The sequence below is a fragment of the Myotis yumanensis genome, unplaced genomic scaffold, assembly GCF_028538775.1.
Source record: "Myotis yumanensis isolate MYYU_CA2020_CCGP unplaced genomic scaffold, mMyoYum1.0.hap1 SCAF_7, whole genome shotgun sequence".
NCBI classification, from domain to species: Eukaryota; Metazoa; Chordata; class Mammalia; order Chiroptera; family Vespertilionidae; genus Myotis; species Myotis yumanensis.
Genome location: NW_027223758.1, coordinates 13,009,531 through 13,034,986, shown reverse-complemented (window position 1 = coordinate 13,034,986; position 25,456 = coordinate 13,009,531). Strand labels below are relative to the sequence as shown.

Here is a 25,456-nt window from a genome sequence, read left to right as displayed (position 1 = left end):
AGTAGCAATACTCATATCAGACAAAATATACTTTGAAACAAAGAATGTTTAAAAAAAAAAAGACAAAGAAGGCAATTACATAATGAGAAATGGGTTAATACAAGAACAGGATATAAACAATTGTAACTATACACCAAACATAGGAGAACCTAAATATAAAAAGCAAATAATAATGAATATAAAGGGAGAAATTCATGGTAATTCAATAAGAGTAGGAAATTTTAATGTCCCATTCACATCAATGAATTGATCATCCAGACAGAAAATTAATAAGTGGTCATAAATGTCACATTAGACCAGATTAACTTAATAAAAAGTAATAGAACATCTCATCCAAAAACTTCAAAATAATATACTTTTTCATGTGCACATGGTACATTATCCAGGACAGATCACATGTTAGGCCACAAAACAAACCTCAATAAAATCAACAAGATGTAAATCATATGAAGCATATTTTTTGACCATATGACATGAAAATAAAAATAAATTATAGAACGAAAACTGGAAAAAACACAAATATGTAGAGACTGAACAACATGCTACTAAACAACTAATGGATCAAGGAAGATATCCTCAATGGGCAAAAACTAAAAGCATTTTCCTTAATATCAGGAACAGGACAGAGATATCTGCTTTCACCACTCTTATTCAACATAGTACTGGAAATTCTAGCCACAACAATCAGACAAGCAGAAGAAATAAAAGGCATCCAAATTAGAAAGGAAGAAGTAAAACTGTCATTATTTGCAGCTGACATGATATTGTATATAGAGAACCCTAAAGATTCCACCAAAAATACTACTACAACTGATCGTTGAATTCAGTAAAGTAGCAGGATACAAAATTAATATCCAGGAATCAGTTGCATTTCTATACACTTATAATGAGCTATCAAAAAGGGAAACTAAGCCCTAGCCGGTTTGGCTCAGTGGGTAGAGCATAAGCCTGCAGACTAAAGGGTCCTGGGTTAGATTCCGGTCAAAGGCACATACCCAAGTTGCAGGCTTGATCCCCAATAGAAGCAGCTGATCAATAATTCTCTGTCATCTTTGATGTTTCTATCTCTCTCTCCCTCTCCCTTCTTCTCTGAAATCAATAAAAATATATATTTTTTAAAGGGGGGGGGAACTAAGAAAAAACAATCCCATTTATAATTGCATCAAAAAAATAAAATACCTTGGGATAACAGGCACTGTTTTTGGCACTAACATATTAACATCTGGACACATTCAAGAGGTTGGAACAAGGTGAGTGTTTCTATCAGCAAAGTTTTTATCTAGGTTTTGGATCACCATTTAGATGATCTTCAATTTCCTAGAAAAAAGAACTATCTGAGTTCATTTTCTTTCTTGCTTATATGAAATCACAAAATACTTCTAAACATAAGTATCCTTTGCTCCTTAATAGTAGATTGAAATTTTGTCCAATTGCAAGATGAATTTCAAGCTGTGTAACTTTCCTTTGACAAGTATCTATTCAGCTGATATTTATCAAATGCCAATAATCGCCAACAAAAGTATTCTGTGCCGCCGAAACCGGTTTGGCTCGGTGGATAGAGCCTCGGCCTGCAGACTGAAAGGTCCCGGGTTCAATTCCGGTCAAGGGCATATACCTGGGTTGCGGGCACATCCCCAGTAGGAGATGTGCAGGAGGCAGCTGATCGATGTTTCTCTCTCATCGATGTTTCTAACTCTCTATCTCTCTCCCTTCCTCTCTGTAAAAAATCAATAAAATATATTTTAAAAAAAAAAAAAAGTATTCTGTGCCTTTCTTAATGAGAATGAAGTCAAATACCCACCCTGGCAAAGTGGTCATTTCCAAGAAGTGTCTGCAGAAGGATGGGAAGCTGCTTTTCCAGATGAAGCTTAAGACAGAGTTGGGTCAGCTCCTCCCGATCCAGAAAGCCTGTCCCTGTGGTGTCACAGCTGCTGTAGACTTCCCTGAGCTGTGAAACATAGTGGTCCTCTTCTTCTTCATCCATCCCATAGCAGGCTGGACATGACATGCGAAAAAACAAAAACAATGGTACACTATTACTGCCATACCTCACACATTCTCTCACTGCTATGCTCCAGACAGTGTGGCCCAGGCCCAGGGTAGAAGCTGGTGTGTAAGGAAAGGTCACCAGAGCCTCTCGGGTTTATGTGGGGCTGGGAGGCATCGCCTGCACCTTTGCAGAAGAGGCCAAAAACATGTCACTAGAGAGCCAGTCCTCCTTCCGAGAAGTAGAAATTTTTGTTCTGTCAAAAAAAAAAAAAACCACAAAAATCTATTACAGAATAATCAGGTAAAACTAAAATCATCTAAAATTTCACCACCTAAAAAAATCATTAATATACATTCTAATTGTTCTCTAAACATTTCAAGTATGATTTTTCCCTTACAAATATAAGAAAAATGGAAACTCCAATAAAAAGAGAGAATTTAAGTAGACAAATCATTAAAGGAGAAAAATATATGGTTAATAACCACCTTAAAATGTTCAAATTATTAAAACAAAGAGATACTATTTGTGACTGTCAAATTATCAAGAATGAAAATTTCATTGCTAACTGAGGCTGTCAGAGAAGGAAATCTCACACACCCTGGAGGAAGTGATAGTTAATAAATGTTTAGGGAGGCTACTTGGTCTATATATCAAGAAATTTTAAAGTATTTTGATTATCTGACCTAGTTACTTAAAATAATGGAATTTTATAATCCCTTTTAAAATTCCTTTATACTAAAAGAAACAATGCTATACACAAAGATATGAGTTCATCAGACTACTACTTATATATGTACAGAAAAAAACCTAAACCATCCAACAAAAGAAGTTTGCTAAATTATAGTGTATGTACATGTCAGAATAAGAACTAGCCTTGAAAATCCATTTCTAAAAAATATTTAATAGCACAGAAAATATCTTACCTAATAATAGACAAACATGTAAATTGACCGTACTTTCGCTACACTAACCAGCCAATCAGGAGAGTATGCAAATTAACCCAACAAAGATGGCGGTTAATTTGCATATGTAGGCTCCAAGCGGTGGAGCAAAGACTGAAGGCAAGCCGGAGCAGCAAAGACGGAAGACAGAAGGCAGCTCCGGCCGGAGCAGCGAAGATGGAAGACAGAAGGCGGCTCCGGCTGGAGCAGCAAAGACGGAAGACTGAAGGCGGCTCCGGCCGGAGCAGCGAAGACTGAAGATGGAAGGCAGCTCCGGCCGGAGCAAAGGCCTGGGTCCCCAGTGCCGGAGGAAAACTGGTGCTGGCAGCCAGGAGAAGGGAAGGCCTATTGCACAAATCTCTTCATGCAACAGGCCTCTAGTAGTTAATAAAACATCAAGAAAGGATAACTACTACTTATAATAATTAGAGCTAATATATTCACTGGTCACTATACATATAATTCACTTATGGCTCATAATAGTTCTATCAAAAACTCTGCAACTTCCTGAGGAAAATATACAGAGTGGGGCAAAAATAGGTTTACTAGTACAGTTGTTTATATGGAAAATAATACAATAATTAATAAAAAAATTATACAAGAATAAACTGTTTCCCATACTCACACCTATAAACTTACTTTTGCCAAACCCTATATTCAAAAAAGAAAAAAGAAAAAAACAACAACACCAAAATAGTAAGGGATGATTTTGTACTATTACATATTTTTCTAATTTATATCCTATACTAGAGGCCTGGTACACAAAGTTTGTGCATGGGTAGGGTCCCTAGGCCTGACCAGCAATCAGGGCCTGATCGGGATCTTCCTGCTGCCAGGCAGGGCCTTCCTTTATTCTGTGCCGCCCCCTGGTGGTCAGCGCATGTCACAGCAAGTGATTGAACTCCCGGTCAAACTCCCGAGGGGACACTTTACATATTAGCCTTTTATTATCTATGTCATGTTCATTGCAGCATTATTCACAATAGCCAATAGGCAGAGGCAGCCCAAATGTCCACTGACAAATTAATTAATAGAGAAAATTATATATATACTAGAGGCCCGATGTACAAAATTCATACAAGGGGCTCCAAGGGCCGAGGCAACAGCCCCGGCTGCCACCGCAGCCCTTGCAGCAGCAGCCCCGGCTGCTGCCCCAGCCCTCACAGCAGCAGCCCTGGCTCCATCTGGAAGGTAGTCCAGAAGGACGTCTGGTCTAATTAGCATATTATGCTTTTATTATTATACTGGAGGCCCGGTGCACAAAAATTTGTGCACTCGGGGGGGTCCCTCAGCCCGGCCTATGCCCTCTTGCAGTCTGGGACCCCTCGGAGGATGTCCACCTGCTGGCTTAGGCCCGCTCCCTGGGGGATCGGGCCCAAGCTGGCAGTCAGAGATCCCTCTGGCAGCCTGGCAGCCCTCAGGGGATGTCTACTTACCAGAAGGGAGCAGACCTAAGCTGCAGTCGGACATCCTTAGTGCTGCTGAGGAGGCGGGAGAGGCTCCCACCACCACCGCTGTGCTGGCAGCCATCAGCCTGGCTTGTGGCTGAGCAGAGCTCCCCCTGTGGGAGCGCACTGACCACCAGGGGACAGCTCCTGCATTGAGCATCTGCCCCCTGGTGGTCAGTGTGTGTCATAGTGACCAGTCATTCCCAGTCGTTCTGCTGTTAGGGTCAATTTGCATATTACCCTTTTATTATATAGGATAGAGGCCTGGTGCATGGGTTGGGGCCAGCTGATTTGCCCTGAAGGGTGTCCTGGATCAGAGTGGGGGTCCCACTTGGGTGCCTGGCCAGCCAGGGTGAGGGGCTGATGGGTGTTTGCAGGCTGGTCACACCCCCTTCAGGCTGGGGGTCCTCACTGTGGTGCCTGGCCAGCCTGGGTGAGGGGGCTAATGGCTGTTTGCAGCTGGTCACACCCCCTTCAGGGTGGGAGTCCCCACTGGGATGCCTGGCCAGCCTGGGTGAGGAGCTGATGGCTGATTTCAGGCTGGCCACACCCCCTTTAGACTGGGGGGTCCCCACTGGGATGCCTGGCCAGTCTGGGTGAAGGGCTGAGGGCCGTTTTCAGGCTGGCCAAGCCCCCTGGCAATGGAAGCTCCCAGCCTCTCCTTTTTTTCTTTTTTCTTTTTATTCTGGGATTTATTTACCTTCTATAATTGAAACTTTGTAGCCTTGAGTGGAGCTCAGAGCCGGCCAGGGTGGGCGGGAAGCTTGGCTTCCTCCATCGCCAGGGGCAACCCAAGCCTCCTGCTCGCTCCAGCTCCGTGGCCACGGCTGGCTGAAAGCAGGTATGTGGGGTTTATTTATCTTCTATAAGTGAAACTTTGTTGCCTTGAGTGGAGCTCAGAGCCAGCCGCGGCAGGTGGGAAGCTTGGATTCCTCCATCACTGGAGCAACCAAGCCTCCTGCTTGCTCCAGCTCCGTGGCTGCCGGCCGCCATCTTGGTTGGGTTAATTTGCATATAGTCGCTCTGATTGGCTGGTGGGTGTGGCTTAAGGCATAGTGAAGGTACGGTCAATTTGCATGTTTGTCTTTGTTTGTTTGTTTGTTTGTTTGTTTTGCAGGAGGCAGCTGATCGATGTTTCTCTCTCATTGATGTTTCTAACTCTATCCCTCTCCCTTGCATGTTTGTCTTTTATTAGTGTAGACTAGAGGCCCAATGCACTCGGCCAGCCCTCACGGCCCTGGCTTCATCCCAAAGGTCATCTGGACAGTCGTTCTTCTGTTCAGTCTAATTAGCATATTAGCTCTTTATTATATAGGATATATATACTGGAATGTTATTCAGTCTTTAAAAGGTAGGAAATCCTGTCACATGCTACAACAGATGAACCTTGAGGACATTATTTTAAGTGAAATAAGCCAGTCACAAAAGAACAAATACTGTATGATTCCATTTAAATGCACTATTCAAAGTGGTCAACGTCATGGAGACAGAAATAGAATGGTGATTGCCAGATGCTGGGGGAGGGAAAAATGGGAGGACTTGTTCAATGGGTATAGAGTTTCAGTTCTTTTGTCTGAGTGGGGTTTTTTGGTTAATCCTCACCCAAGGATATTTTTTCCATTGCTTTTCAGAGGAAGAGTGGCAGGGAGGGGAAGAGAGAGAAACATTGAGGTGAGAGAGACACATCGATTGGTTGCCTCTCAAATAAGCCCCAATTGGGGGCACACGAACCTACAATCCAGGTATGTGCCCTTGACTGGGAATTGAACTCGAGACCCTTGGTGTGAGAGCTGATGCTCTAACACTGGCCAGTTTTGCAGAATGAAAAAGTTCCAGAGATCTGTTGCACAACAATGTACATATAGTTACTACTGCTGAATGGTATATTAAAAAATGGTTAAGAGGGTAAATTTTATATTATGTGTTTTTTTCCACAATTAAACGTTTTTAAATAATTTTTTAAATGCTTTTTTAAAAAAAACAAAAAGCTCTAAATTTGATGGCTTGCTTTCTGAAATTTCCTGGTTCTGTTTTATGGCACTTTCATCTGGATTTTCCTTAAAAAAAAAAAAAAATCAATCCCAAATCTCTAGGCATCCTCTATGAACAAAGTAAAGAAACCAGAAGGGAAGGGGGGTTACTAGAATAATACAAGACTTTTCCAAGCAGACAGATGGCAAAGTCCCACCACGTGAGACAAGAAAAAACATACCACTGGCGAGGATGTGGAGAAAAAGGAACCCTCATACATTGCTGTTGGGAATGCAGACTGGTGTAGCCACTGTGGAAAAGAGTATGAAGTTTCCTCAAAAAATTAAAATGGAACTCCTATTTGACCCAGTAATCTCACTTCTAAGAATATATCCCAAGAAATCAGAAACACTAATCAGAAAGGATATATGCACCCCTATGTTCATAGCAGCACAACTTACAACAGCTAATATTTGGAAACAGCCTAAGTGCCCATCAGCAGATGAGTGGATTAAAAAACTGTGGTACAACTACACAATGGAATACTATGCTGCAGTTAAAAAGAAAGAACTCTTACCATTTGCAACAGCATGGATGGACCTGGAGAGCATTATGCTAAGCAAAATAAGCCAGTCTGAGAAAGATAAATATCACATGATCTCACTTATTTGTGGAATATAATGAACAACATAAACTGATGAACAAAAATAGATCCAGGGACACAGAAGCATCGAACAGACCATCAAACCTCAGTGAGAAGGCATGGGATGGTGAGGGGGACGGTAAGAGATTAACCAAAGGACTTGTATGCATGCATATAAGCATAACCAATGGACACAGACAGTAGGGGGGTGAGGGCCTGTGCAGGGGGGGCGGGAGTAGGTGGGGAGAGGTTAACAGGGGGAAAAGAAGACATATGTAATACTTTCAACAATAAAGAATTAAAAAAAAAAAAGGTCAGGGTCACCATCAGAAATAGAACCCAAGGGAGCAAACAGTTTGGTTCCTTTTCCCAAAGGAACACTAGAATTTTCAACTGAGTACCTAAGAGCAGAATCACTTTGTCAATGTAAGAGGTACCCAACACACCAGGATGGACATTTATAGTCTGACAGTTTCACTACTGAACCACTAGAATGAATAGTGCAACAGGTGATTTTTAAAAAACAGCCATTCTGTTAGTCTTATCCAAAACATTTTTTGCAATAAAAATATATCAACTTTAGAGGAGAAGCAATAAATTTTAGGAATAAAGTGAATAAAAACAGCAAAGTCTTACAATTCCCACTGGAGGTTTCCAAATCTGTTCAAGTTTTACATATTAATTTTATTTTAAAACTCTGATGATCCCCAAAATGTTATAGGGTTGCAAGAGTTTGTAAATATAATGCAACATAATTTCATTTTTAAAAAATCATCACACCAGAACCGGTTTGGCTCAGTGGATGGTGCGTCGGCCTGTGGACTCAAGGGTCCCGGGTTTGATTCCGGTCAAGGGCATGTACCTTGGGTTGCGGGCGCATCCCCGGTGGGGAGTGTGCAGGAGGCAGCTGACTGATGTTTCTCTCTCTATCCCTCTCCCTTCCTCTCTGTGAAAAATCAATAAAATATATTTTTTTAAAAAAAATCATCACTTCCTTTCTGCATAGTGTGTACGGTCTGTGTGCTACCCAGCAAGACTCCACTTTAGTGATATGGGCCATACCGCCTCCACAGAGTAGGCAGGAAGCAAGCAGTGGTGCCCCTCCACCTGGAACTGACCACAGCCTCATGTTACACAACAAGTAGCTTGCAGATAATTACATGAACTCTTGTTAAAGGACCTAACCAACCAATCTGGGAGTTACCAACCTCTCCTAATATCAGGTTCATCTCCACTATGTAACTGTAAATACACTTCTAATAAAAATGTTGCTGGACAAAAATATTTTAAAGAAAAATAATTGAATGTCTGAAAAAAAAGAAAAGAAAAAACATACCCATACCAAGTACATCCTCATGAAATTTTAGAACAAACAAGTCAGGAAAGTGTCTAGAGAGAAAGGGGCAGTCCCACACTGACAATGGGGGGTTGGGGGGGGCAGGAGTGGCACAGCATGGACTCTCAACAGCATGACTGAGAGTTAGAGGACTGCTTTTGACACACATCCTCTGGGAAGAACCCTTTCAACCTAATCTGGAAGCTACCAGAATTTGTACTGCAAGGTGGGGGATTAACCAAGAAAGAGGAAGATACAGGATCTAGGCTCTGGGTCACATGCAAGCAGTGGGGACTGTTCTAGGCCGAAGTAAGAAACATCCAAACCTGTGGAGAATTTTATAAGAGTTTATTTGAACCAAACTGACAATATACGCCAGGAAGCAAGATTTCAAAGCTCCAGAGAATTAACAGTCCTGCAGCTTCCTTTTATGCACTTGATTAAAGAAGGAATGTAAGGAAGATTACATGAAGGTAGGAGGAAGCAATGCCAGGGATAGAATTACAAGGCAGTTAAGATGAATGTGCTCTCCTGCGGGATCTGAGAGAGCATTTCAAAGGTGTGTTAACAGAGTCAGGGGTGGGGAATGTCTGACCCAGGCCGCATAAGCCCACACATAAGGCCCACGAAATCATTTGGTCTGGCCCTGCCAAGGAAACCGTAGGCAGGACTCGAAATGCAATAAATCTAGGAGCTTTTTTTCATAGCAACATAAATTCATATTAAGTGAATTATATTAAGTGACTAATGTTATAAATATACAAATGGCCCTTGGCAGAAAAGGTTCCCCACCCCTGATAGATGCACAGAAACAATGGACAGGGCTTGCTTAAGGGAAAGATAAGCCTTTTAAATAAAGACGTTACATGGGATGTGACTACTAACCATGACCTACCCAGTTAGGAATTTATGATCACATCACCCTGTGAGGCTACTTTCCCAGACACACACCCCTCTTTTTTGTCCACAGAGGGCAGCCCTGAGCAGGACCAGAGAGCAACCCACACAAAACAGACAACCAGGGAACCAACAGATCCTGTGTTCTTGTCACCATATGGAAAATAACACGGTTAGGTTTCTGACAGAGCTGATGGAACAATATATTGAGAAGTAAATAAGTAAAAACTAAGAAAACATTAACCTCTAGAAAGCCAAACTTGGCACAAGAATGGAAATGTTATGCCCCACAACATGCCAGTGTGGCAGTCAGGCAGCACCAAGCTCCTGGGTGGACAGGGAAGCCTCAAAGGGGGCGGGGAGGGGGGGGGCATATGAGTTAACAGTTCTGAGCTGTGCAAGGGGGCAGAAGTCAGGGTGTGGGGGACCTGCAAAGAGACGTTTCCTCAGGATGCTCCGTCCCATTTATGGCCAGAGTAGGATTTCACAGGCATCCATAAAGAGCTCCAGAAAAGAGTCGAAATAAGTCTACCACTTCCATTTGTGTTGTGCATTCTGCCTCCCTTTTTGTCTCTCACCTCCCCCCCTTCTCCCTCCCTCCCTCTGTTTCTCTCCCAGCCCTCCTGACTCTCTCTCTGGGAACTGGCCTGTCTCTGCCCCACTAATAGTGAAGTCCTGGGTCAGCTCCTGGGGTTATCTGAGTGAAAGACGCCTGGAGTTGAGACACTGGTGACCGGCCTGTGCACTCAGGTGAGCTGTGGCCGGTCAAACCCTGGTGTATCACCTGAAAGATAAACATGACACCATCCAAACGGAGTAAACAGCAAGGAAATCAATGCGGCCTTTCCAACTCAGATCACTGTCCTCCACGTGGAATGATCACTGTGTTTTCATTTACTTTTCTTCCCTGAGGCAGGGGTGGGGAATGTCTGGCCCGCAGGCGGTATGAGGCCCATGAAATCATTTGGTCTGGCTCTGCCAAGGCATGAGGGGTGAGTTAATTAACTGTTTGACCAAATATAGCAGGCTAATTTTTTAAGTTGATCATTTTGTATGGCCTGAGAAGGATGTTACAAATATCCAAATGGCCCTTGGCAGAAGAAAGGTTCCCCGCCTCTGCTCAAAGAGAAGCTAAACCTCAAAGAGCGCATGTGGACATGCACACGCTTTTGTCTTGCCTATGACATTCTGAACAGGCCTGGCTCCAGAGCTGGTGACGTCCAACAGGAAGCAGGTCTATAATCCCAGGTTTGAGCATCTACTGCTGCTGTCTGATTTCCTGATCACAGTGACCTTCCTCCTCTAAAAATACTACAGGGAAAATTTTTATTCCCCCACAAGATGAGTTGATTGAAATTTGTTTTCCTAGTTCTCTCAGTTCATCCAAGCTTCCTCTGGGCCTGGACCTGGTGCCGGTGGTAAACAGAGCACAAGGTGTCTCCTGCAGGACAGTCATGTTCCCTTGGCCTCTCCGCCTGTGGTGGCTGACTGGGTGGTCACAGAGCTGGGCAGGGAAGAGGGACAAGCAGTGGGCTGCAGGCTCAGACACAGAGGGTGGTGACAGAAGACACTCACTAGGTAGGAGCTATGAGGACAGAGTTGCCTGCTGCTGCACAATCCGTCGTACTGAATTTCAGTATTTGATCAAATCACGTGAGCTTTGCCTTTTGATGTCAGGTGGGCACTTAACATAAGTTATCAAAATGGACACTGAAATGGGCTGGGTTGCAGTCCATTCCCACAAAGCAATGCTGAAGCCCCCAAATCTGAACCTATGAGCCTCCAGGCAATTGATTTCCTGCATGTTAATGTCAGCTACAACACTGCAGGGTAAGGTGTCCAGAGAGTGGCACATACCTGCCACCAACATAAATGGAAATGGGCCAAGGATTTTGCACAAATGTTTTAAAGAATCCGAATCTTTCTGGCTGCTGCAAAGATGGCTCTAAGTAACCGAAGAGGTTGGCAATGCTGCCTTCACAACTAAGTGCCCTTTCCCATACCCTCGCTGCAAGGTAGTCAGACACCAGCCCCGCATGACGCCTCAATTGGGTCAAAAACATCTTCACTGGGCTGCTGAAGGAACAGTTATAGAAAAGGCCAGGGCTGGATACAGAGAAACTGCTACTTATTCTTAGAGCTCATTATAGTACCAATAACATCAGAACTACTCTCCCACACAGAGGACCCCAGCTTCCCAGTCTTCCTCCTGCTCAAATCCTAATTCTACAAATGCCTCACTGAAAACTGCTTCTCCCTCCCTCTCTGGAAAGGCAATCAACCTAAAGTACTGGCCACTAAGGTAAGAAAACCAAGCTGCCTTAATCCTGCCCCCTGCTGGGAACCTAAGGTGCAGTAACCCAGGAAGGTTGTTTAGACTCCCTCAGGTCCATGTGTGAGAGCAGAGGCCAGAACACCCCGTCCCCTCTGATCCTTCCACGGGCCCCTGGCAAGGAGAAAAAAAACACAGCGAGTGCCTTCCTCAAACTCTCAGGTGGGGCCTGGGGTTGAGTGCAGGCCTCACAGCAAAGTAGGTAAAATGTTCATGGGGCCTCACGGGCCTCTTCGGTTTCTTCTTCTTACAAACTGAATTACTTAATTCTCCTCCGGATTCCACACATGCACAAAGTGTTTCCACATCAAAACCACCCGAAAACCAGGACAAATTCAGTGGCTGAATGCAGAACTGTGGACAACATACAGATAAAGAGAAACACTTGTTTTTATTCTTTGTGTTGTTGTTGTTAATCTTTACTCAAGGATATTTTTTCTATTGATTTTTAGAGAGAGTGGAAGGAGGGGGAGAGACAGAGAGAAACACCAATGTGAGAGGGACACATAGATTGGTTGCCTCCCAAATGTGCCCCACCTGGGGCCAGGGATCGAGTCTACATCCGAGGTATGTGCCTTGACTGGAATCAAACCCGAGACCCTTCAGTCCATGGGCTGACATATCCACTAAGCCAAACTGGCTAGAGAAGTTTTATTCTTTTGAAATTGGAATTAGTAGAATCTCAATAATTCTATTGCTATAAAGCTTAACTTAAAATGCAAGCACAGCCCTGGCTGGTTGGTTGAGCCTAGTCCAGGGGTGGGCAAACTTTTTGACTCGAGGGCCACAATGGGTTCTTAAACTGGACGGGAGGGCCGGAACAAAAGCATGGATGGAGTGTTTGTGTGAACTAATATAAATTCAAAGTAAACATCATTACATAAAAGGGTACGGTCTTTTTTTTTTTTTAGTTTTATTCATTTCAAACGGGCCGGATCCGGCCCGCGGGCCGTAGTTAGCCCACGGCTGGCCTAGTCCCATGCACCACGAGGTTGCTAGTTCAATTCCCAGTTAGGGCGCATGCCTGGGTTACGGGCTCAACCCCCAGCAGAGGGTGTGAGGAGGCAGTCCATCAATGTTTCTCTCTCATTGATGTTTTGCTCTCTCTCTCTCTCTCTCTCTCTCTCTCTCCCCTCCCCTCCCTCTCCCTCTCTTTCTCTTTCTTTCTAAAAAATCAATAAAAAGCAAACATTTTTTAAAAAGGTGAAGCAAAATCTTGTTTTCATCCTGAGGAGAAAAACCTGCCTGCCCCAAACAAATTGGATACTGGCCCAGAGACAGATGCTGCTTGCCAGCATTCTGCACAACACAGTCCTCTGTAGGCTGACGAAGCAAGGTGTTGGTTTGCATTTAATTGATGCACAATGATGGGGGAATTTAATCTGTGCCCCTAGAAACATACTGAGTATTGAGGATAGGGACGAGAATTGTGGTCTCTCAGAGCAGCTAGGTGTGCTGATGTTTGCAGACCCAGACTATTGTAATGAGAAACAGTTCCCAAAGAAGGCCCTCCATAAAAAACTGCTCACTCATAATGAATAGGACCAAGGGTAGCCATTCTAATTAGGTTCATTCTTTATCTGGAAAGATGTTACAACCCTATTAAATATTGAAGCCAGTCCTTGGGTTCCAGCACAGCAGACCTCGATGCCTCTTTAAATAGCCTTGCGGTTAGTAATTAACCTTCCTACTTAAGCTGAACATTCTGAGCTTTTGGGATTAGTTTCTGCATTACATTTTCATGTTTTCTTCTTGTTTTTCAAAATGTATACTATTTATTTACTTTGCCTATGTAGGCCCTAAATATCAGCAATCAGGCTTGAAAAGCTTTCTTTTTTTTAAAATATATTTTATTGATTTTTTACAGAGAGGAAGGAAGAGGGATAGAGAGTCAGAAACATCGATCAGCTGCCTCTTGCACACCTCCCACTGGGGATGTGCCCGCAACCAAGGTACATGCCCTTGACCAGAACGGAACCCGGGACCCTTCAGTCCTCAGGCCGACGCCCTATCCACTGAGCCAAACTGGTCAGGGCAAAAAAAGCTGCTTATTTTTTTATCAAAGAGATTTTCCAGTTTCAATAATATATACATAAGCTGATACCTCATTTAACTGGTAGATATTTAGACAGAAAACTATAAGGATATCAAATTCTAAAACTGTCCTAGAAAACCTAATTATCTAGGGTCTCCTAAGGAAGACATTGTGGTACATACTGATGGCAGATTCTAGGGTCAGAAACTCCAGTTTCATTAAATATGGACACCTTCTATCTCTGGGATCTTGAACAAGTTACTTCAACTCTCTGTTCCTGAGTACCTCATTAGGACATTGTAAGAATTAAAGGAGCTATTATTAGACACTAGAGGCCCGGTGCACGAAATGCATGCAGGGGGTGGGGGAGGGGCCCTCAGCCCGGCCTGCACCCTCTCACAATCCAGAACCCCTTGGGGGATGTCTGACTGCTGGTTAAGGCCCGATCCCTATCCCACAATCCAGGACCGCTGGTTCCTAACCGCTCGTCTGCCTGCCTGCCTGCCTGCCTGATCACTCCTAACCACTCTGCCTGCCTACCTGATCACCCCTAACCCCTCTGCCTGCCTGCCTGATCACCCCTAACCGCCCCTGCCTGCCTTCCTGATCGCCCCTAACCACTCTGCCTGCCTGTCTGATGCCCCTAATTGCTCACCTGTCTGCCTGATCGCCCCTAACCGCCTCTGCCTCAGCCCCCACCGCCAGGGCTTCATCCAGAAGGATGTCGGAATGATGTCCAGAAGGTCATTGGGCTGTCTGGTCTAATTAGCATATTGTGCTTTTATTATTATAGATTTTAATGTGTTAAATGTAATACTGAGACCAGTGTCTGGCATACAGCAATTACTAAATAAAACACTGTTATACAGGCATATGTGTCTGAGGCTATACACACATCTGTAATCATCTATAAACAAGGAAGGTGTCTGTGGCTTTCAAAATAAACTATATACAGTTAACCTTGTAAGTTCCTATTATATGTCAAAATACATATTTTTTCAGAAATTTATTTTTTTCTATTCTTTATTGTAGAGTATTACAGATGTTGCCTTTGTTTTCCAATTGCACCCTCCACTAGGTTCCCACCGCACCCGTCCTTCACCACCCTATCTCTGTCCATGGGCAATGCATATATAAATATAAGTTCTTTAATTAATCTCTTTCACTCCCCCTTCCCTCTTCCCTCTGAGACTCTTCAGTCTGTTCCATATTTCCATGCCACAAGTTCTATTTTATTCATCACTTTATTTCATTGATAAGAATACACATACAAGTGAGATCATGTGATACTTGTCTTTCTCTGATTGGCTTATTTGCTTAGCATAATGATCTCCAGGTCCCTCCATGCTGTCTCAAAGGGTAAGAGATCCTTCTTTTTTACAGCTGCATAGTATTCCATGGTATAAATGTACCACAGCTTTGTTATCCATTCATCTACTGATGGGCACTTGGGCTGTTTCCAGATCTGGGCTATTGTAAATTGTGCTGCTATGAACACAGGAGTGCATTTACACTTTGCACCCCTATGGTATTATTAAGATATAATCCGAGAAGTGGAATCACTGGATCAAATGGCAGCTGCACCAGGTCCCGAACCCGGGACCTTTCAGTCCGCAGGCCGACGCTCTATCCACTGAGCCAAACCGGTCCCGGCTGTATGTCCCATTTTTTAATTGGACTGTTTGTCTTCTTTTTGTTGAGTTGTATGAGTACTTTGTGTATTTTGGAAATTAACCCCTTATCACATATATCATTGGCAAATATGCTCTCCCATACAGTAGATTCTGTTTTCATTTTTATGCTGTTTCAATTGCTGTGCAGAAGCTTTTTATTTTGATATAGTCCCATTTGTTTGTTTTCCTTAGTTTCCTTTGCCCTAGGAATTGTATCAGTGAAAATTCTGATATGTGAAATGTCTGAGATTTTGTATTCTTCTAGAATTTTTATGGTTTCATGGCTTACATTTAATTATTTTACCCATTTTGAGTATATTCTTGTGTAGGATGTAAGTCGGTGGTCTAGTTTCATTTTTTTTTTTTTTTGCATGTACCTGTCTAATTTCCCCAACACCATTTATAGAAGAGACTGTCTACCTCATTGTATGCCCTTGCCTCCTTTGTCAAATATTAATTGAGTATAATGGCTTGGATTGACTTCTGAGTTCTCTGTTCTGTTCCATTGATCTATATGCCTGTTCTTGTGCCAGTACCAGGTTGTTTTGATTACAATGGCTTTGTAATATAACTTGATATCTGGTATTGTGATCCCTCCAACTTTGTTCTTCTTTCTCAAGATTGCTGAGGCTATCTGGGGTCTTTTTGGCTCCATATAAATTCTTAGATTATTTTTTCTAGATTGTGAAATATGCCATTGGTATTTTACTAGGAATTGCATGGAATCTATAGATTGCTTTGTGCAGCATGGACATTTTAATGGTGTTAATTTTTCCAATCCATGAACATGGTATAAGCTTCTACTTGTTTATATCTTCCTCTATCTCTTTTTTCAACATCCTGTAGTTTTCTGAGTACAGGTCTTTACCTCCTTGGTTAAGTTTACTCCTAAGTATCTTACTTGTTGTTGTTGTTGTTACAATAGTAAATAGGATTGTTTTTTTTAGTTTCTCTTTATGAGAGTTCATTATTGGTGTATAAAAATGCCATAGATTTCTGCATGTTAATTTTGTATCCCACTACTTTGCTAAATTCATTTATTTTTTAAGTATATTTTTATTGATTTTAGAGAGAGAGGAAGGGAGAGGGATAGAGAGATAGAAACATTGATGAGAGAGAAACACATCAATTTGCTGCCTCCTGCACACCCCCTAGTGGGGATTGAGACTGCAACCCAGGCATGTGCCCTGGCTAACCTCTTGGTTCATAGGTCAACACTCAACTACTGCGCTAAACAGGCTGGGCCATTTATTATATCTAGTAGTTTTGAGGTGGAGTCTTTAGGGTGTTCTATGTCATCTGCGAATAATGAGAGTTTTACTTCCTCCTTTACTTTTTCTTCTTGTCTGATTGCTATGGCTAGGACTTCCAGTACTATGTTGAACATGCTGTTATAATTTGCAGTAATTTCCTTCAGTATCTTTATAACCATTGCTTTGAACTCTAAGTCTGATAGGTTGTTTACCTCCATTTCATTTAGTTCTTTTTCTGGAGATTCCTTCTTTTCCTTCATTTGCAGTTGTTTCTTTGTCTCCCCATATTAGCTGTCTCTCTGTATATGCTTCTATGTATTAGATATAACTATTATGCCTCCCAGTCTTTGTGGGATGGCCTTATGAAGAAAGTGTCTTGAGGGGTCAGTGGGGCAGTCTCTTTGTTCATCTGAGCTGAATGCTCTAGGAATGCCCTTTGTGTGCATTATTTGGGCTCTCCTGTTGTAACTGAGATTTGATTGTTGATGTCCCATCCATGGGAGGGATCTCCCCTCCAACTTGCTGCCAGTGAGGTTCAAGCCCAGTGTCACTGTGCTAGCTGTTATACATGTGCTACCAATCTTCAGTCTCTTCAGTTTCCTCAGTTCCACAGTTCAATAGGTCCAGGTCAGAGGAGATTACACCCACCTCCCAGCCTTTAGCCAAAACTGAATATTTTATCCCTAGTATCAGGAAGAAGACAACAACGTCCACTCTTACCACTTCTATTCAGAATCATACTGAGGAGTCCAGCCAAGGCAATTAGGCAAGAAAAAAAAATGGCATCCAGATTGGAAAGGAAGAAGTAAAATTATCTTTATTTGCAATGGCATGATCTTGCATATAGAAAATCCCAAGGGATTCATTAATAAAACCATGAGAACGAATAAACAAACTCAGCAAAGCTGCAGACTATAAAATCAATAATTAATTCTATGTCTATACACATGCAGTCAATAATTCAAAACTTACATTAAGAAAAAAACTGCATTTCTAATATCATAAAAAAATACTTGGGTGTAAATTTAACCAAAGAAATACAAAACCTATACTCTGGGGGTGGGGTGGGGGGAGAACACTTGTAGCCTGGTGCGTGGCTCAGTGGTTGAGCGTCTACCTATGAACCAGGAGGTCATGGTTCAATTCCCAGTCAGAGCACATGCCCGAGTTGCGGGCTCCATCCCCAGTGAGGGGTGTGCAAGAGGCAGCTGATCAATGATTCTCTCTCATCATCGATGTTTCTATCTCTCTCTCCCTCTCCTTTCCTCTCTGAAATCAATTTTTAAAAATATACCTGTAGTGAATAAATGGAAAAATAATCTGTGGTAGGATGAACAAGGGCCCCCTAAAAATATATTTCCTTCCTAATCCCCAGAACCTGTGAACATTACCTCTTATGTTAAGGCTCTTGAGAGAAGTTTATCCTGGATTATCCAGGTAGGATTACTACAATCAAATGTGTCCTTATAAGGGAGAGACAAGAAGTTTGAAAGAAGTGGAGGTGATGTGACCACAGAGGCAGAGACTGGAGTGATGCAGTCATAAACTACAGAATGCCTGGGGCCACCAGATGCTGAAAGAGACAAGGATTGAGTTCTTCCCTGGAATGTATGGAGAGAGAGTGATTCTGTCGACATTTTTGGACTCCTAGACTCCAAAACCATAAGAGACTAAAGGTCTATTGTTTTAAGCCACACAGTTTGTGGCCATTTGTTACAGCAGCCCTAGGAATCTAATACAAAAGCCCAAGTCTTAATATTGTTAAGATGGCAATACTCCTTAAACTGGCCTACAGATTCAATGCAACCCCTGCCAAAATTCCAGCTGGTGTCTTTAAAGAAATTGACAAGCTGATGATCTTAAAATTCATATGGAAATTCAAGAGACCCAGAATAGCTAAAACCATCATGGAAAAGAAAAGAGTTGGAAGACTCACATCCCCAATTTCAAAACTTACTACAAACATATAAGCCAAAACAGTATGGTACTGGCATACAGGTAAACATATAGACCAAGGGAATAATAGTGAAAGTCCAGAAATAAAACTCACATTTATAGTCAATTGATTTTGACAAAGGGCCAAAATAATTCAATGGAGAAAGAACAGTCTTTTCAATGTACGGTACTGGGACATCTGACTAGCCGTATGCAAAAGAATGAAGTTGAAACCCTACCTACTTCCCATCATATGTAAAAACTGATTCAAAATAGATCAAAGACCCAAATGTAGGTTCTAAAACTACAAACCTCTTAGAAGACAACACAGTAGTAAATGATGACCTTTGATCAGGCAATGTCACATCTTGGATTAGATATGGCACTCAGGCATCAGGAGGATAGTCTGTACTCCCTGCTTCAAGTAAGAAAGAACAGAGCGGAACAGACCAACAGGGAGATTTTCCTTGGTGTTTGAGGTTCATGCCTAATGCCTGGAAAGCCACACCAAAAACTGCAAATAATTTGAGAACAAGACTTCCAACCTGAGACCTGAAAGCAGAGTGTGGGTGGGGCAAGATGAGAGGCCCTCTGCAGAGAAGCCTAGGGAACTGAGTGTGAATTCCCTCTTAGAGGCAGATATCAAGAATTGGCAAAGAGTTTGTCAAGGGCCGGGGGGAAAAAAGGACACTTATGTAATACCCTTTGTAATACTTTTAGCGAAAAATTAAAAAAATTAAAAAAAAAAAAGATTTGGCAAAGAATCAAATACTCAAGGATCGAGCCATTTGTACAACTTGTTTTAAAGTTATTTTTCTGGAGAGAATCGAAGATGGCGGCATAGGTAAACACCGGAGACTGCCGCCGTGGACAACCACTTCAAAAATACAACTAAAAGTCGGAGCGGACATCAACCAGAACCACGGGAAGGCTGGCTGAGGAGAGTCTCTTCAACTAGAAGCAAAAACAACAGCATTCCGACGCTCAGCGGAGGCGCAGTGTGGAAAATTTAAAGGTACAGCGGTGCGGTGGTGAGGGTGCGCGCGCAAAGCGGGCTGGCGGCTGAGGGCGCGATTGTCGTTTTCAATCAGGAGCGAGTCTCAGACTCTGGGCTACAGATCCGGGCGAGTCTCTAGGGACTCAGACTCAAACGGGAGAAGCGGGACTGTCTGGCTACGGCCCCTCGGAGGTTTGCAGCGATTGCTGGGACAGAGAGGCAGAGCCCCTGGGGAGGGACTGAGAGCGGCCATAGCTGCTCCCTCCCCCCGCCCTGTTGAGCCCGCCCCGCCCAAACCCTGCGCACAGCCATTTGCCTATCGCCTCAGGCAAGGGCGGGACTAGCGCCTCCCCTGAGGACTGAAGTTTTCCCACAGCTGATTTCCACCACCAGTCGGCCTGGTGGTCAAATCCCTCTAGTGTTAACTACAACAATTAAGGCTTGGCTAGAACAAGACTGCGCACAGAGACCACAAGGGGGTGCACCAAGAAAGCATAAAAGATGCGGAGACAAAAAAACATGACAGAAATGGAGGATATGGAGCTAAGAATCGCAATTTTGAGGGCTTGCCATAAATTTGTGCAGAGCCTCACGAAAACTAATGAGACCCTCGATGCTACGATAAAGAAATTAGAAAGTAAGCATACACGGACTGAAATAAAGAATATTATACCCAATAGCAGACCAGAGGAGCACAAGAATCAAGCCAAAGATTCGACAAAAAACACCCAATTGGAAAAGCAAAATGAAAAAAGAATCCGAAAGTGTGAAGATAGTGTAAGGAGCCTCTGGGACAGCTTTAAGCGGACTAATATCAGAGTCATTGGAGTGCCAGAAGATGAGAGACAGCAAGATATTGAAAACCTATTTCAAGAAATAATGGCAGAAAACTTCCCCCACCTGGAGAAAGAAATGGACTTACAGGTCCAAGAAGCGCAGAGAACCCCAAACAAAAGGAATCCAAAGAGGACCACACCAAGACACATCATCATTAAAATGCCAAGAGCAAAAGACAAAGAGAAAATCTTAAAAGCAGCAAGAGAAAGAGGCTCAATTACCTACAAGGGAATACCCATACGACTGTCAGCTGATTTCTCAACAGAAACTTTGCAGGCTAGAAGGGAATGGCAAGAAATATTCAAAGTGATGAATACCAAGAACCTACAACCAAGATTACTTTATCCAGCAAAGCTATCATTCAGAATTGAAGGTCAGATAAAGAGCTTCACAGATAAGGAAAAACTAAAGGAGTTCATCACCGCCAAACCAGTATTATATGAAATGCTGAAAGGTATCCTTTAAGAAGAGGAAGAAGAAGAAAAAGGTAAAGATACAAATTATGAACAACAAATATGCATCTATCAACAAATGAATCTAAGAATCAAGTGAATAAATAACCTGATGTACAGAATGAACTGGTGACTATAATGAATCAGGGACATAGAAAGGGAATGGACTGACTATTCTTGGGGGAAAAGGGGTGTGGGAGATGCGGGAAGTGACTGGACAAAAATCATGCACCTATGGATGAACTCAGTGGGTGGGGAGTGAGGGTGGAGGGTGGGGTGGGAGCTGGAAGGAGGGGAGTTATGGGGGGAAAAAAGAGGAACAAATGTAATAATCTGAACAATAAAGATTAAAAAATAATAATAATAAATAAAGTTATTTTTCTTCAGCACTCGGAAGCAGTGTATTACTCATGTGACTTCTGCAGCCAAGTTGCTAAAGACAAATGTGTGTCCTTTGTAGCAAACCTCCTTTCCACTCCGATTATCAGATTTTGGGTTTTGTCTTTATCATTTTTAAAAAATGTTTTTTAAATATACAGTTTTACTGATTTCAAAGAGGAAGGGAAAGGGAGAGAGAGAGAAACATCAATGATGAGAGCCCGTTCCACATCTCTGCCCCTCCTACAATCTTGACATGTGGCTTCTTCTATATATTCTTAGTTATCAGACTTCTGTTCATCTACATTTAAGGGGTTCTGAATGATGGCTCTTCTGTAGTTTAGCTGCAATTGTGATGTGTTTGTGGGAGGATATGAGTACTGTATTTACTATGATACCATTTTGTCCAGAAAGCTTACCTGCATTCTTAAAAGATATTTCCACTGGATATATATAGATTTCTTGTAAAAAATAAAAAAATAAAAAGATTTCTTGTAACACATTGAAGATCACCTGTCTTCTTTTCAGTTATTACACTGAAAACTCAATTGTCAGTCTACCTGTTCTCTCTAAATATATTTTTCTTTTTTCTGGCTGCTTTTAATAATCTCTATTTTAGTTTGTTTTCTATCATTTCACTCTGATGTACTTTCTATCTATCCTCCCTGGGAATCACTAATTTCTTAACTCTATGAGCTGATGTTCCATTAGTTCTGGAAAATTCTCAGTCATTATTTCTTTAATCATTGCCTCTGCTCCATTTCCTCTTTCCTGCTGAGAACCAAATTTAAAAAATGCGGTGGCCTTTCTTACTCTAGCCATTCTGTTGCCTAATCTCTCTTTCACATTTTACTTCTATATGCTGCGTTCTGTATAATTTTTATTTACCCAGCTTTGAGTTTATTAATTCTTCAGCTTTGTCTAACCTGCCATTAAGCATGCCCACTGATGTCTTAATTTTAGTCATTATGTATTTGAGTTCTAAGATTTCTTTTCTAATGTGCTATATGTCACTTACCATTTATTTACTAAATAATTTCATGCTGAAATTTCCAAATTTGGCTTTTATTTCTTTCATTATAATCGTGAGTAGTTATTTTAAAGTCTCTGCTTGATAATTCTAATATCTCATGATTTTTGTGGTTGTTTCTGTTTTTCTTTGTTTCTGCCAGTCCTGACTCATGATACTTGGTTCTTTGTGTGTCTGGTTATACTTGACTATTTGTGAACATTGTAAATGAAAAACTACTTGGGGTATTAATTTTTGATGCATAGAATAATAAAATTTTCTGCTGGAGAAGATTTTCAATTTGCTTCTGCCAGTAGCTATCTGGGGCAATAGTAATCTGAGACCATTTTAATCTACTTTCAAAATTTCAAATTCTTATGAACCACATGAATCTGTGCTACAAACCACTGTAGAAAAACTGAATGTTTCACTCCATTCCCCAGTTCAAAATGAGAGATGGTCTAATCAAATGACCTAGAAATAAAAGCCTTACCTGAAATTCTCATCGCTGAATAACCCAGCTTTGATAGTATTCCTCATGTGTATTCAAAAATATATTAAAATGCAAGTATAAATTATCATTCTAATATAGGAAGAGCTTACTCCTGCATGTACCACACAACTTCCTATTGATGAACATAGGTTATTTCTAATCCTTTGCTATTAGAAATAATGCTACAGTGAATACTTTTGTACATAAGTCATTGAGCAAATCTCCTAGCATATCTGAAAGATGTATTACTAGAATTGATAAATATTAAAACAAATGATCTATCTGTATACTCATAATTTTTTTATTAAAATGTTTTTACTGATTTTAGAGAGAGAGGAATGGAGAGATAGAAACATCAATGAGAGAGAAACATCGATTGGCTGCCTCCTGCATGCCCCCTATGGGGACTGAGCCCGCAATCTGGGTATGTGCCCGCAATCTGGGTATGTGCCCTGACTGGGAATCGAACTGGTGACCTCTTGGTTCATGCATCAACGCTCAACTACTGAGCCACAATGGCTGGGCTACATTTACATTTTGATGGATATGACCAAATGCCCTCCATAGAGGTTGTATCCATTTAAATTCCCACCAGTAGTTTGTGTCCTCATCCCTCATCAATACAGTACTACAGGTATTTTTGTTTATATTTTGGGCTACTATAAAGTACATATTACTGCATCTTTTATTTTAAATTAATAACATATAATAAATAATTGTTCAGGTAGGTAAAGAGCCTCTAAAACATCTTCTAAGTAAAACTTATACTGAAGAACAAATATTCAAAGACAAAAGTGCACAAGTTATATAGGAATGACTCAAGGAGTCCTTACCAAGAGAACACAACCATGTCACTACCATCCAGAATAAGAAAAAGACATTGACAGAAAACCCTATTGCGTCATTCTCCACAAAAGTAATAAAATGATTCTAACACCCAATCCCAACATGGGAAGTAGGTTACCACACCACATGCTCTGATACCATCTGAATAACTTAGTATTCTACTCAATTTTGACACTATCTACTTGAAGACAGCATCAAATTCAGATTCCACAGGTTAAGAGCTCCACCCCACAAGATGGCCCTTTAAATGGGTGGCTTTGACTCCAGCCAGCTCCGCCTCTCCTTGGCAGACAGAAACCTTGCTGCCTTTCACAGCTAGATGGTGCATGGGTGCCTGTTCCTGTCTCTGGCGCTCTGGGCTGGGAAGCCTGTTCTGGGGCCTAGGCTTCATGTTTCTCAGGGTGAACCTCCAACAGCTGAGATATCCCTCCATGACCTTAGTCTACCACCCGTGGGAGTGGGGCTGGCCCCCCTTTGAGACTCCACCCTTCCTACCAGTCTCGTGGTGGCTTTATGCAGTCCTTGGTTAAAAGTCTCCTCTTCGGATAGTCTCCAGTCAGCAATTCAGAGTGATTGTTCCCCAATTTAGCTGTAACTTCTTGTCTGGTTCTGGGAGGCTTTGCAAGCAAGATCCACCTACTCCATCACCATCTTGAACCCCCCTTAGCATATTTATTTTTAGACAAGGTAGCATTGTTTAGACTTTCTATGTTTTACTGATTTTTTTATAAAATCTAGTTCTATCATCTGCCAAGATACTGGTATTAAAATTTTTAACTATGATTGATAAATTGTCTACTTCTCTCATTCTGAGAGTTTTTGCTCTGCAGCTCTATTGTTAGGCACATAAATATTTATTTACTAGGGGCCCAGTGCACAAATTCGTGTACCTTGAAAGGAACTGTGGGCCGCAAGGTTGCAGTAGGCACAGGGGCAGGTCTCAGCCCATCCTCCACACCCCGGCCAACAGCCCTACTCCCGCCACCATCACTCCCACGCACTGACGGCACCAGCCCCGCTCACATCCACTGATGGTGTGAAGCAACTGAGGCCAGTGCCAGCAGCTGGTGCAAGCGGGGCCAATGCTGTCAGCGGGTGCAAGTAGTAGCTGCTGCCCTGATCGCCCCTCAGGAGCAGGGGGAGGTGAAGAAGCCCTGAGGGGCAATTGGGGCTGGCTGCCGCCACTCATACCCTCTGATGGTGCTGAGCAATTGGGGCCAGCGCCAGGCTCCGGCAGCAGGTGCAAGTGGGGGCAGAACTGGCAGCAGGTGCAAGCGCCTGGCAGGACCACAGCGTGCAGGAGCAAAGAATTTTCAGTAACCACCAAGGCTCGCTCCGATGACAGCAACTGGCGCCCAGCCGTGGTCTGGCGCCCCGGCTCATCTGCTCCACCATCCCACCACAGCCAATGCCCACCATGTTCCGCGCTCTGCTGCCTGTTGCCAATGCCCACCATGTTCTGCATGCGCCCCCTTGTGATCAGCGCATGTCATAGCAACCGGTTGTTCAGTTATTCATTTGTTCTGCCACTCGGTCTACTTGCATATTAGAGTTTTATATATATATATAGATAGATATGTCTTCCTGGTTAATTATCACTATGAAAAGTCTATCTTTTGTAATATTCTACTTCTAGAAGTCTTTTAATATGGCCTCTTCAGCATTCTTAGATTTATAGTATGCATGGTATGGGTTTCCCACCACTTACTTTTTTTAAAATAACAACATTACTAACATATAATTTACATAGCATGCAAATCATCCATAAAACATATGCATTCTAATGGTTTTTAGTATATTCACAGAGTTGGGCAACCATTACCACAAAAAATTTTAGAACAGTTTCATCACCTCAAAAGAATTCCACATTAGCAATCACTTCCTAATTCTTTCTAACTCCTTCCCACCCCCGTTAACCATAAGTAACCACTAATTCACTTTTTTCTATAGATTTGCCTATTCTAGACATTTTGCATAAACGGAATCATAC

General features: G+C 42.3%; 1 protein-coding gene across 1 annotated transcript in view; it reads right to left on the bottom strand.

The window, feature by feature from the left end:
* The window catches only part of NINL (ninein like), a 108,174-nt gene that overhangs the window by 62,947 nt on the left and 19,771 nt on the right, over positions 1 to 25,456 (bottom strand). Inside the window, exon 2 of the mRNA XM_070419797.1 lies at positions 1,802 to 1,995. Within this exon, the coding sequence (XP_070275898.1) occupies positions 1,802 to 1,984 (183 nt within the window). The 5' untranslated portion in view covers positions 1,985 to 1,995. The remainder of the gene's footprint in view (positions 1 to 1,801; positions 1,996 to 25,456) is intronic.